Here is a 13,274-nt window from a genome sequence, read left to right as displayed (position 1 = left end):
CCTTCTTCAGTCCATCGATCCAATCACATACAGCTATGTTTGTCTTAGCCTTCTTCAGTCCATCCACTCTTTCAATCTTTATAATTTCATTCAATTTTAAATAAAATCTCTATGATTTATTTAATACTCTTTTTATTAAAAAATATAAAATATTTTTTAAAAAGTTTAATGTTAAAAAATATAAGGTATTTTTAATCTTTTAAAATATAATTATTATTTTTTTCGGAAGTGACTCTATTGATAATGATTTTATATTTATTGTAGGGTGTTTAATAAGGGTGAATATGAAAAGATAAAATTAGTTTGAAAGTAAGTAAATATTTTATTAGGAGATAAGATTTAGTCAAAAATGTCTTACATTTTTTAATGGAGGGAGTATCATATAAGGAAAATACATCTTCAAATTCTTAAATTTTTGGGAGAATTAGGTTGAAATCCCACACTAAGAAATTAATTACTATAAAGTCTATTAACTATTGAACTAAGCTATTGACAATTAATAAATATTGTAGTAATTAATTTTTTTGTGTGGAACCTATGTAATTTTTTCTTTAGAAAAACACAATTAAGAATATCCAAATTATCCAGGTCCCTAAAGCATGTTAACAGAGTTCGATTCCTAGGCCATGTACATGAAATAGCATATGCTGAGAGAGACCAGCTGCTTAAATGGAAATCACTATTTTAATTTCTCAAGGGATTAGCCTCTAGTACTCGTGCTAGATATCCTTAAGAAATTCAAGAAAGAAAGAAAGAAAGAAAGAAAGAAACACAGCCCATTGCTTACTCACATCTTCATGCAAAAGATTGATCCATTGATGGCCTATCAAAACTAGTGATGTAATAACAAGTAGACAGTCCAGCCTTCAGCTTCTGGTCTCAGGACTCAAAAGTTTCTACTATAAAATGAGGATCTAGCAGTCATAGATTATATCCAAGTTTGTTCCTGTAATCCAATCCACTTCAAGAAGCAGGCAATACTGGTAGTACCCAAATAGTGAAATGCCACACTTTTAGTATATAAACGCGCAATTTCACTTACACATGTACGTATATAGTGAACCCAACTCACAGTGACGGTGGGGCCTAGGCCTAGCCAGTAGCCACTCCCACAGCAACTAAACAAGAAACAGACAAATTTGACTGAACCCCATTTCTAGCATTTTAGTGTAATCATAAAAAGTCACAGCATGTCTTCCAACGTATTTGTGGGGTTGATTGTTGCTCTCAAGTAGTCCTCCCACACAGTAAGTCATCTTGATTCACTAATAGACTACTCAATATTTCTGAGTGAGCTTGGATTTCTCAAAAGTGGAAGACTTCAGCTGTTGAAAAGCACCAAATTTCTAGCATGCCAGTTTAAGCACGAAGGTCAGAGAATTAGTGCACTGATTCACACACCTTGAGCTGTTGATGCACAGATCTTTTGGGATTAAATCAGAACTATAGACCTAACAAGAGGTTGCAATCAAAATCAAAGTAATAAAGAACAAATCTTCAGCAGCATAAAACAGGGTGAACACTGAACAGAGTAGTATGAGGCAAACCGAATTTTTTCATATATGATTAATATCTGCCCTTTTGTTACGTTTACAATACAGAAAACTTGATCAACAGAGCCTAACTAGACCAGAACGAATCAGTACCTTGTACTGGTTTGTACATTATCTATCAAACTAATTTGATAAGACAAAAATTGAGAGAAAAATATGAAATGAATAGTCAATCAATAATAGTACTTGAAATATATGGTCCTACACACCAAATTCTGATGAATCTGTCGAGAAATTGAATGAAAATGATGAGTCTTGACTTGTTGAGGAATCAAACCGGGAATCCCTCTGTGTATTCCAATGGTTTCCATCTCCGATCAATTCCACCGATAACGCCGCCGCCTTGCTCTTCCCTTTGGTGCTTCCGTTCAGTTGCACGTCCGCAATTCCATCGAATGCCCCTAAAGCTCTCATTCTCACATCCATGGCTACTTTCTCCCCTCCACATCTCACTAGCTTCAGTAACCCAGAGACAGCATTCTCCTTCGTCTTCATGCTCGACTTATTCGCCATATCCAGAAGATCAACCAGCACACCGATTCCCGACACCTTCTGAAACGCTTCCTCGCTCTCTTCACAGCCCGCGATTTGCGCTATCACCGCCGTCGCATCCTCCACAATCCCGACCTTCCGGTCCTTCTGAACCAACGAGAAAAGAGCTTCAACCGCACCAAGTTGTATCATCGTGCACCGATTAAGCGGATGAAGAGCGATTCCAAACAGAGCCTTGAGAGCGTCCTTGATCGATCTGATCGGCGAATTGGGGGTTTTGATAATATCCACGAGCGCGTACACAATGTCACGCTTGGAACCAATGATAGGCCTATAGTTATCGACGACGAGGAGGCTGTACAACGTGGCGGCGCAGGATTGGACAGCGGGAGCAGACGAAGTCGAGTTATGGCGGGTAAGCAAGTGCGAGATGGCATCGAGCACTCCGCGTGTGGACATGAGGGACTCTCTACAGGAAATCGAGATGTTGAGAAGCGTCGCCGAGGCGTTCTCTTGGAAATCGTGTGAAGACGACAAGAGAGTATCAGCCAAGTAGGGAATCGCACCCGAATCAACGATCACGGGTCGGGCCTCTTCGTCCTGCTTGGTCATCAAGCGCAGCTGGCGGAGAGCATCGAGCTGGGTCTGCTCAGAAACAGAGCTCAGCTTCCCCACAAGGGAGCGAACCGTTCGACGCTTAACCTCCATGGGATTTTTGAGTTCTGGGTGGTTTCGCTATGGGCTTTCGAAGATTAGAGAGAGAGAGAGAGAGGAAGACGACAAAGAAGAACAAAGCGAAAAAGCGTTGTGGATTGAGTAAGAGAGGCAGAGGGCGTCGCCGCCTTTTATGAAGAAGTAAGGAATTGGATTGGAGCCGTTTTATTGGGCACTCGTGGGAACGAGGGAGCACGCTGCACGGCGAAGCCACTGACACGTACAAAAGGTCGTGAAGTGAGACGAGGTCCGCAGTCCTTCCGTGAGAAGACCACTCAAGTCTATATCTTTCCTGTTTCTTGTCATTCATACCTCAAAGATACCAAATTTAATTCAACATGGAAGGCAAAAAAATAAATAAATAAATTTAGTTTTCTTTTAAATAATGTGATAATAATTTATGATAATTTTTAAAATCCAAACTCCAATTTAATTGAGTTATTAAATGTGAAATTATTTTTTTAAGAAAAATTAGTCTTTTAGTCCTCCATCTTTTAATTCACTTATAACTCAGTCCCTTAACTATGACTCGCTGTGACCCAATCCCTCAACTATGACTCGCCTATAACTCAGTCCCTCAACTTTTGAATCACTTACAATTTAGTCCCTCAACTTTTGTTAATTTTTTTTTCATGTTAATTTAGATCTCAAATTAATGAGTAAGAGGAGGATATTTTAGAATAATATATGAACATTTTTTATCCCTCTTATTTGATAAAAAAATTTTAAAAAAATTAAAAAATAAGGATCAAATTATAGGTGAATCAAAAGTTGAGGGACTGAGTCATAGTGAGTTATAGTTGAGGGACTGAGTTACAAGTGAGTTAAAAGTTGGGAGATTAAAAAATTAATTTTTCCTTTTTTTATTACTCAAAAATATATTCCTATTAAAAATAAGGGTTAATAGTTATTTTTATCTTTGATATGTATACGAAAGATTGCAAATAATCCTAAAGTTAATTATAGGTCAATTTTATTCATAAACTTTAAAGATTAACTCTGTCATCACCCTAACGTTAAAAACATTTAACATCTGTTAGTTATCAGTGAAACTCACTATTTTTTAATATTTTTTATTTGGTTAAGAGTTACTTTTGTTCCTTAACTTTTATTTGAAGGGTTAATTGACATCCTTGACTCAAATATTTTATAATAAAAAATATAATGAAGGGCCCAATAAAGGTTAAAAAATGGTAGGGTAATGAGAAAGAAAATTTTTAAAATTGATGAATAAAATTAATTTATAGTTGAGTTTAGGATCATTTGTAATATGTTTTATATAGTTCAAAGACAAAAATAATTCTTAACTCTAAAGATAATCATGTTTGAATTGCAATCGAGCAATAAAATGGGCATGTCTTCCCATGAAATTTAAATATTAGTTTATCACATTATGAGAGATTAACTCTTTCCACTTAACTCAAACCCTATTGGTTGTTTAATCAGTTTAAAAGTTGAATATGAAATTTTCTTTGAAATGAAAAACATGAGACACTCCCTAATTGCTATTACAAGGCACTATTAACTATCTCAACGTAATCAAGATATAGTGGTTATATCATGTTTGAAAACATAATAAACTTTTAATCTTATTACTATTTAAATGAACAATTTTTAAATTTATATTGCATTCTTTCTCATAGTAAAAGAGTTTTAATATGAATGATATTGAAAAAATATAATTAATATCTCATCAAGATTCTTATGTTAAGGAAAAAATATATATATTTAGAAGGTGCAAGGGAGTATTAAATATAAGTATTTTTCTCAAAATATTTAATGGGAGTAAGCAGAGCAATCTGAATGGAGTGTTTATATTAACAATTAAATTAGAGTTCTCACAAGGTTAAGCTTGTCATGTGGCTTTCTTGATTATTTCAAACTACACCACCATATGAGCCTCCCCTGATGTTCACATGTAGGAGAATCCGGTGAAAATTTGGTGAAAAACAAGCAAATATGGTAATTGTCGAATCCTCATTAATTAATTCTCATTCTCTCAAAAGTCAATGGCTTGGTACCATGTAACATGTATTTGCAGAGAAATTCTTGTATATACCCGAACCATCAAATCATTTATGGTTTTTGGCAAATAAAAATAATATTCCAATTCACATGTTTTAATTATAGTTAGCATTCAATTAATTTACTTTACTATTTCAGTAAAATTTTAATAATTTTCTTTACCCTACCATCTCCTTCCCTCTCCCCCGTGCCTCATTTGAGGAACATAGTCCCCTCAACCCTCTCTCACACGCCTTCATCATCATTCATTTCCTTCATGAACCAGATGTTGAGAGAGAAGTGAAGATGGAATTGATGTCAATTGTTGTTCCCATCGTTGATTGTGCAAGGACTAACTTTGCCAATAATAAGATGTGTTGTGCATCCCTCTTTTTTAAAACCATTAAATATAATGAACAATTAGAATCATCCCACTTCCCATCTACTACATCAAATATACTACATGTAATCTAGATCTATTCTTCAAGTCCTCCACAAAGTTTAAACATTGTTGCATTTTTTTAGGTTTGAATTCAAGACCTTGAGGTCATTGGTTAAGCAAGAACAATCCCTTATTAGTTAATTAAGATTTTTTTTAATACAAAACCATGGCATAAGTAGTGCAAACTCATAAGAAACTAGATTATATTGGATATTAGAAAAGTTCTGCATTTTACAATTAGCATTATGAGCAAGCCAACCAACATAACTGTTTCTGTTTCTGGATTTAAATCTTCTGAAGTTGAAATTGATTAATTTCAGTAATTTTTTTTTAAGAAAGAGATAAGAGCTTTTATATTTTAAAGAAAATAATAAAATGAGGGGAAATATTAAAAATGGAAAGCTTCACCTAAATTCACTAATTCCAACTGGAGGGGATTTAAATGAGAGGAAATACTAAAAAAAAGAAAGGCCACTCTGTGATCTAAGTCACACGCCACAGTATAAATTTATTCATATAATTTCTATAATTTTGACTATAAAATAGGCCGTCCGCATAATATGCGCATGCAATTTTTTTGGCCAAAGTGTACGTATACAATTGAAAATTACACTCTGGTCAAACAAAATCGAAAGCTACACAAATAATTACGAATTAAAAAAATTATGGAAGCTCGTATTGAAGAGTAAAAAATTGCTTGCGTCCTTGACGTTCACTCGACAAGGGTGGACGGCTAAAGTTTAATATGTGAATCTAATCGTTGAATTTTTTTAAAAAAAGTTTATATTTGAACTTTTTTAATTAAAGAAAAGGCCCAGGAATCAAACCACATGATTCTTATCTAATATTATACTCCTCAATAAAAAAATATAAAGTATTTTTTAAAAGATTTTATGTTAAAAAATTTAACATATTTTTAATGTGCGTTTGGTTTTCAGTTCATCAAAAGTTTATTTATTGAAAGTTCATTTGGTAAAAGTTAATTTAATAAAAGTCAGCTGTTGTAATAAAATTTGTATTCGAATACATTTTTTTTTAAAGTTGGTTTGGTAAACTGTTTGGATTATGACAGTAAAATATACTTTTAAATGTATAATTATAAAAAGAACATTGATTTATAATAATTTATAATTTTTATTATATAAATGTAATGTATTTGAAATATTTAAAATATGTGATAAATATTTTAAATAATATAAAATTTAATTTATAATGTTAAAAACTTAATCTCTAATTATTTATACTTTTTAACTTGTAATTATAAAAAATGTGACAAAAATTTGTAATTTTTATTATACATTAATGTTAAAAATTAGCATGATTAATTATTTAATTATAATGTTAAAAATTGATATCTAATTATTATTATTATTTAAATAAAATTATATTTTTAATGAATTAATTATTTTTTAAATAAAAAAATAAGAAAGTAAAATAACATCTATATTTCAAACCCACATTTGAAATTAACCAAAAAATAGAGTTTCAAAATTCACATTTCAAACTCATTACAACCCACTTTTTGAAAGTCATTTTGTGCTCTAAAAAATTACCTAAATAACTCTTAACATTTCAAAAGCTTAAAAGTCCATCCCAAATATTAAATGAGATAAAAATGTACTCTTTGTCTTTCAAGATATAATTATTATTTTTTTAAAGTATCTTTATTCAATAAATTATTTTATATTTATTTTAAATTAAAATATATTATTAAATAGGAATAAATATAAAAATATAGGGATAGTTTAAAGATAAGTAAATATTTTATCGGGAACAAAATTTAATTAAAAATATTTTATATTTTTTTAATGGACAGAGTATTATTTATTAATTAAATCTTTATATAAAAGCTTATCAAGTGGGCCAATAATCTCAAGGTTTCATTGCCGCTGATTATGACTATTTGAATGGACTCCCTTTGTCTAGAGGCAAGATCAGTAAAATCTATTTTTGTTGTATTGTCTGAAATCGTTAGATTATTAATGTATACAAATGTATAATTACTATTATAAAAAAAATTATTAGTATACGTATATGCCATCAGCGTAAAAGCTATCAGTAATAATTTTCAATCATAAAGCAGATACTACAAGATAACTCTTTTCCCCATTCCCCCCGGGAAAAAAAAAAAAAAATATCACTTCACATGTCGTGTAGTACATATAATAATGAAATTAAAAAATATATTAAAAATAATTTTATAAATAAAAATTCCTTTGAGCATGTCAATGAAAATATAAAAAATAATGTTAATTTGAAATAGTAATAGAAGCATAATTAATATTGTGTATATATTTTACCTAACAAATTTCATTTCATGCTCACTACCCACTTGAGAAATACTAAATTGATTCATTTTCCATTTAAACTGAAACTGTCTTCCAATACATATAACTTCAAGAATATGTCTCACTTGTTATAATTTTAAATAGTATAATTTATTATAAATTTTAGTTTATATGTTAACGTATTGATGATTCTTCTTTGTGTACACTTGATTTAATGTAAATTTTAAGAATAATATAATTTTTTTCTCCTTAAACTTTCTTTTAATTATTGAATTTGTTCTTGAACTTTAATTTCATATAACTTGGAACTTGTAATTTATTGAATTAAAGAATTATAAAGATAATAACTGAATTTTACTAAATAAAAAATTATAAAAATTGAATTGTTACAAGTCAAATTTTAAAAAAATGAATTGATAACTAAAAAAAATGAGTGATCAACACTGCATATTTTTTTTTCAAAATTGTAAATTCATTACTTTTAATGCCTTTCAACAAAATTAACATGGATGCTGTAAGCCACACAAACATACAATAAAGTAAACATTTCGTCAAGAAGAAGCTTAGAAGCAGAGACTAAAAACCAAAGTAAAATGTTACCCCAAACAAAAACAAAAGGAAAAAAGAAAAAGAAAAGGAGCTATCACTCGTACTAGAAAGCAAATATATTATTCATGTGAAACATGCAAGAGTATGAAATTACCGAATATGACAATCATATAAAAATCAACCGCGACCATGTACGACAACCCAGAGTGCCGTCAACATTAACAAAACGACATGAAATGCTACAGATAAACAAACCCGTGACACTCCCATCACACACCCTACATAAACGACACCAAACTTGCCCAAAGCTCTGAATTCAATTCCAAATACCTAATAGTACTACTAGTAACTATAGCCATACCTTACTATCTTCTATATGGTTAGCAAATGAACTCTTTGTTCCAAAGTCCCAATAACCCTACCCCATACATATGAAACTCCCAATTTGATGTTATTATTGCAACCCAATTCATGATAGAAAAATTCCTAAGTACTCTGGATGCACTCGATGTACATAAGAATTTTCCGTTCATGATGTTATTGTTGAAGGATTTTGTTTGATTTTCACTATTAGGTGCATCGCTCACGGGCAACACCGAGCCTGGAATTGGGCACATCGTAGAGCACACGGTGGTTTTGTTGCTGCATGTTAGCGATGACATTGAGCACTGAGTTGACATTGTCCGGTGCCGGAGCCATGGCTAGGCATGTGATGCTGCCAACTGTGCTATGTATGAGGAGGTTGTCTTGTGGGAGTGTCACATTCATGCCTGTAAACATGAATGTTATTGTAGGTGCGTTTATTGGGACATTGTAGCATGTGTCAAATCCTCCTAAGCTTGTAACTGGTATATTTCTACCCACTCGTCTTCGGAATGCATCTCGTACTGCAATGTATGCTGGTTCAACTAGTCGGGTGAATACCGTACCTATGTATTTCACATGAAAATCACCAATATTAATATCAATATAAAATATTAAGTTTAAGTTTATAATAATCCACATGGTTTTGTTTTTGACCTTGTGATTTACGTTATTCATAGATAATGAGTAAATATGGGAAGTTATCTAATATGTCAATGTGACAAATTCAATGTCTCATACATTTTCCTGAGCAATATCATCACATTAATCTTTATGACCATGTCAAAAAAAAAAAAAGTTTACAAATAATGTTTTGGTTATTTTCGTTGGGAGTATCGTCATGCTTATTAAGATTAAGTGTAGTTCTAATTAGACTAGGTCTTGATAACTCTAGTTAATTGTCAACAAGTAATCTTTTTTTACCAGGGAACATGCTTGACAGTGATAGTGATGTGCACTAACTAGTAGCTTTTCACTCAAGGTTTGCTTCAATTTGACTAATTCAAGCTTCTTTTTTTTTTGGTTGGCAGTCATTTCACTTTTAGAACACTAGCCCCTTTAATTATCTTCATTTATGTGAAAAATTATAGCGACAATTGACATAAGATACCATAATATATATGGCTTTAGTGTTAAAAGTCAAGAGAAAATAAAGAAAATATTTTCTTGAACATAAATAATTAAATAACTATTATGCTGAGTGATAGAATGGGATTGGAACATTACCGGAATCAAAGATGGTGCCGGAGCCGGTGTTGGGGTTGAAGGCCAATGCAGCCGGCGGGATATCCACAACTCTCCGGCCAACCCGAATACTGATTAAGTTGACATAGTAGAGTGATGATCTTCTAGGATTTTTAAGGAGAGGAGTGAACTTGATCCTCTTGGGCTGGGCCACAGGCCCAAGCTTCAATGAGCCTGAGAAGTTGAGCGCCTTGAAGCTGGGTAAGCAGTAAGAGAATGTAGATTGGTAGAGGTGTTGGGTCTGAGATAACAGTGACAATGGGCCTCGGCCCAAGCCCAATAGGCCCTGTGCCGGAACAGAGCTCCCCGTGGTCTTATGAATGCAGCCGAAGGTGTAGCCCGGAACTGGGTCCGCCGCTAGCTTCACGGTGTCTTGAACCAAGTTGGCCGCAATAGAGGAGCTGCCGTAGGTGAGGTTAAAAGCACACGCGCCTCCGCCGCAAGTGGGATTGGGTACCTGACAAAAAAAAAAAAAATTCGCATGCTGAGAAAGAACTTGGAGAGCCGTTATTACTTGCCTCCGTAGACAAGACACAATATTTTTGTTTTTCGGAAACTGGTGTCACGTGAACTTTTGCCCCCAAAAAACGTGGGCCACCGACGCACCGCCAGAGAACAACGGCTGAATTTATGGGCAAGAATCACACGCGCCAAGAGAGGTGGCGCATGGGATCCAGCGTCTTGCGGTTCAATGATGACACGAGATAGTGTGCCGCACATTGTGAGATTTACAGCAACCGCACATTCTATTGGAGTGGGCCAGCAAGTTCTTTTTTGGGCATTTGTAGACAAATATGTACGTGAAACTTTTATTATATGCACAAACTTTCACAGTACATTGAGCTTATGGCTTCATGTGATATACCAAAGTCATATGCTGCTATGGTTTATATTAAATTAAATTAAAATATAAACATTCATGGGAATCATTTGCACATACCAGTTACATTTGAATCACTTTGGCGTCAAACCTTGTATTTTTCTCTAATATTTTTTATAGCAGCTTGTTTTATCAATTTTTTTTATGTCATTGGATTCTATATAAAATAAAAAATATTTTGATGAAATTTTTTTATTTATTATTTTTTAATAGCTTTTTAAAGAAAAATGTTAAAATTTAAACATTTTTATCTTCGCAAATTCATTAAAAAAAATACAAAACTCTACTATTTTGAAACTCCAAAATTTTAAAATGTCTTTTATTTTATGTAAAAACATTGATATAAAGGAAAAAAGTTGAAAAAAAAGAAACACTTCCTTTGTTCAAAAATTTAAAGCATTTTTAATAAAATTTTACCTCCAATAAAATTATTTCTTACTTTTAAATTGAATCTATTTTTTTATATTTACTCCTATTAAATACCTTACAATAAATATAAAATTATTATCAATAAGAGCATTTAAAAAATGCAATGATTATACCTCAAAAGATTAAAAATATTTTATATTTTTAAACAGAAGTATTACAAAATCTATTAGAAAAAGATATGTTAGAAGCTTTTGGCCCTACTACTTTCTTAAAAAAATTCTAACTATGAGCTTTAATAAAATTTATGCATAATTTTTTCTATATTTTAAAATAATTTTTTAAGAAAATTGGGGTTCAATAAGCTCTCATTTTGGGGGTAAAAAATAATAATTTCATAAATAAATTAAAATACGCTATAAATAATAATAAGTGTGAAACCTCTCTTCACGCGCCGCAAGAGAGGCGCGTTGATGAGAGACGGTTTCCACTTTGAGGAAAGAGGTTAATCATCTCACCTGCTTACACTGTGGAGCTCCACAGCCGACGTTTCTGGAGGAGGAGGACTTAGCCGGAGAGTAGACGACGGAGGAGGAACAGCCGACGCAGCCGTCGCAAGGGAGCCAGGCGGCGTCATTGTTGGTGTCCATGGCCATGAGGAAAGTACGAGGCGGCGTGCCGACCTTGACCCTCACAATGTAAGTGGGGTTCTGAGTGATCTGCCGGCCGGAGGCGATGGGCACGATGGAGCGCCCCGCCACGAGGCTAGACAGAAACTGGAGGCGAGCCTTATCGTCGGCTTGAAGCTGAAGCACAGTCTCCTCCCAGGAGAGTGAGGTGGAAGGCTTGAAGGGAGAGCATGGGCTGAAGACATGGAAGACCTTGAGGTCGGGGCCATGATCTTGAGCTTCACAGTTAGGGTTAAGGGCTAGGGTTTGGGATGTGAAGAAGAAGAGGAAGAGGAAGAAGATTGAGAGTTTCATGGCTATGGAGGATCTGGGTTTTTGGGTGGTTTTGATGGAGGAGAAGGTTGGTGAATATATAGAGCTACCACCAAGGCTTGCTTGGTGGGACTGGGATGGTTTTTCCCCCCTTGTTTTTTGGACAAATTTTTATTAATGTAATGAAGTTAACAGAAGAGTTTAATCAACAAGTTCAAGTTTTAAAATATGTCGTCATGTGCTCAAGGTATTCATGAGATTGTCGTTAGTAATTAATAATAATCACACATAATGGGTTTTCAGATTAATTTGAGCAGGAGATAATGAGAGTCAGTTGTTCCAGATATTTTGTATATATGAACTAATTTTATGGAAGTTTGTTTATTTTTTCTTTTTTTTTAAGAAAAAAATCTTCATGTGTGTGTAAGTGTGTGAGGTAGTTGCTGATGATGCCTGATGAGTCTCCATAAATCAAGACACGAGAATGTGGTAAGCTAAGCTTGGATTTATTGGAATTTATGATTTCGGACACAATATTGCTTGGAGAAAAACACTGAACCAATTATATTCAACTTGGGATTCTCCCTATGATATATGTTTTATGATGTCCTTTTCCTGTTTATTAACATCTTTAATCACTGATAAACAGAACTAGGCTTACTGTGGATGTTGTTGTATTTTTATGAAGTCTTTAGACTTTTTTTCTTTTGGCCAAAAGTCTTTAGACTTTAAATGACATGTTTTCTTGTTTATGATTTTTGAATGATGTAATTTTATTTCATGTATTAACATATTTATATTAATGATTCACACGCGGGTTTTGTTTGGGTTTAGGGTTTTGCGTTCATGCAACTTTAGACAATCAGAATTTGAAAATACGAACTACTTTTAGTATTAATATTTTTTTCATTAAAAAATGTACTCCTTTTGTTTTAAAATATAAATATTTTCTCTCAATTAATTTTAGTTTAAAATATAAGCAACTGAAGATATGTAAAATATTTTTTTTATTTTACCCCTTATATTTATTAACCTAGATCATTGTGTAAATGTATCTTTCACTCATCATGAAATATATTAATAAGTGGAATTAGAAGTAAAAGGAAAAAATGATATATATTTTTATAGGAATGCAATTTTTTTTTTAAAACTACTTATTATTTTGAACAGGAAGGAATAAAGCATTTTTAACAAAATTTTATTCTAATAAAGTAATTAATTTTTTTCAAATTAACATCATTTTTTATATTTACCTTTATTAACAGGACGTTTAACATTAAAATAAGTATAAAATAATTTATTTGTTTACTTATTATGGACACTTTAAAAAAAACACATTAATTATACCTTGCAACATTAAAAAATGCTTACATTTTTAACATTCACCTTTAAAAATGTGAAGTATTTTTTTAGAGTAAGACAACATTATAAGATGAC

At 32.5% G+C, this 13,274-nt stretch overlaps 2 protein-coding genes across 3 annotated transcripts; both read right to left on the bottom strand.

The window, feature by feature from the left end:
- Positions 1-771: 771 nt before the first annotated feature.
- Positions 772-2,881, bottom strand: LOC129295877 (U-box domain-containing protein 1-like). Of its 2 annotated transcripts, none has more exons than XM_054934469.1 (2): positions 1,763-2,881; positions 772-1,443 (listed from the first exon to the last, which is right to left on the bottom strand). In XM_054934469.1, exons 1-2 carry the CDS (start codon positions 2,751-2,753, stop codon positions 1,433-1,435), a joined length of 1,002 nt encoding a protein of 333 aa, XP_054790444.1. In that variant the 5' UTR covers positions 2,754-2,881; the 3' UTR covers positions 772-1,432. The 2 variants fall into 2 exon arrangements, with proteins under 2 accessions (XP_054790444.1, XP_054790445.1); XM_054934470.1 differs by having other exon boundaries at positions 772-1,451; positions 1,763-2,880.
- A 5,262-nt stretch (positions 2,882-8,143) lies between these two features.
- Positions 8,144-11,950, bottom strand: LOC129295876 (aspartyl protease AED3-like). Its single transcript, XM_054934468.1, has 3 exons — positions 11,415-11,950; positions 9,633-10,107; positions 8,144-8,971 (listed from the first exon to the last, which is right to left on the bottom strand). Exons 1-3 carry the CDS (start codon positions 11,877-11,879, stop codon positions 8,613-8,615), a joined length of 1,299 nt encoding a protein of 432 aa, XP_054790443.1. The 5' UTR covers positions 11,880-11,950; the 3' UTR covers positions 8,144-8,612.
- Between the last annotated feature and the right edge of the window lie 1,324 nt (positions 11,951-13,274).

Source organism: Prosopis cineraria, unplaced genomic scaffold (genome assembly GCF_029017545.1).
Source record: "Prosopis cineraria cultivar Desert tree isolate PC_DT_omini unplaced genomic scaffold, ASM2901754v1 PC208, whole genome shotgun sequence".
Classification (NCBI taxonomy): domain Eukaryota; kingdom Viridiplantae; phylum Streptophyta; class Magnoliopsida; order Fabales; family Fabaceae; genus Prosopis; species Prosopis cineraria.
This window is presented reverse-complemented; position numbering and strand designations above follow the sequence as displayed.

Bases quoted from the DNA above. Each gene is read 5' to 3' on its own strand.
- LOC129295877 (XM_054934469.1), bottom strand. From the start codon at position 2,753: ATGGAGGTTAAGCGTCGAACGGTTCGCTCCCTTGTGGGGAAGCTGAGC.
- LOC129295876 (XM_054934468.1), bottom strand. From the start codon at position 11,879: ATGAAACTCTCAATCTTCTTCCTCTTCCTCTTCTTCTTCACATCCCAA. The intron at 10,108-11,414 runs GTGAGATGATTA...TTTTTTTGTCAG, and splicing joins GAGCTCCACAGTGTAAGCAG to GTACCCAATCCCACTTGCGG. The intron at 8,972-9,632 runs GTAATGTTCCAA...TGAAATACATAG, and splicing joins CGGCACCATCTTTGATTCCG to GTACGGTATTCACCCGACTA.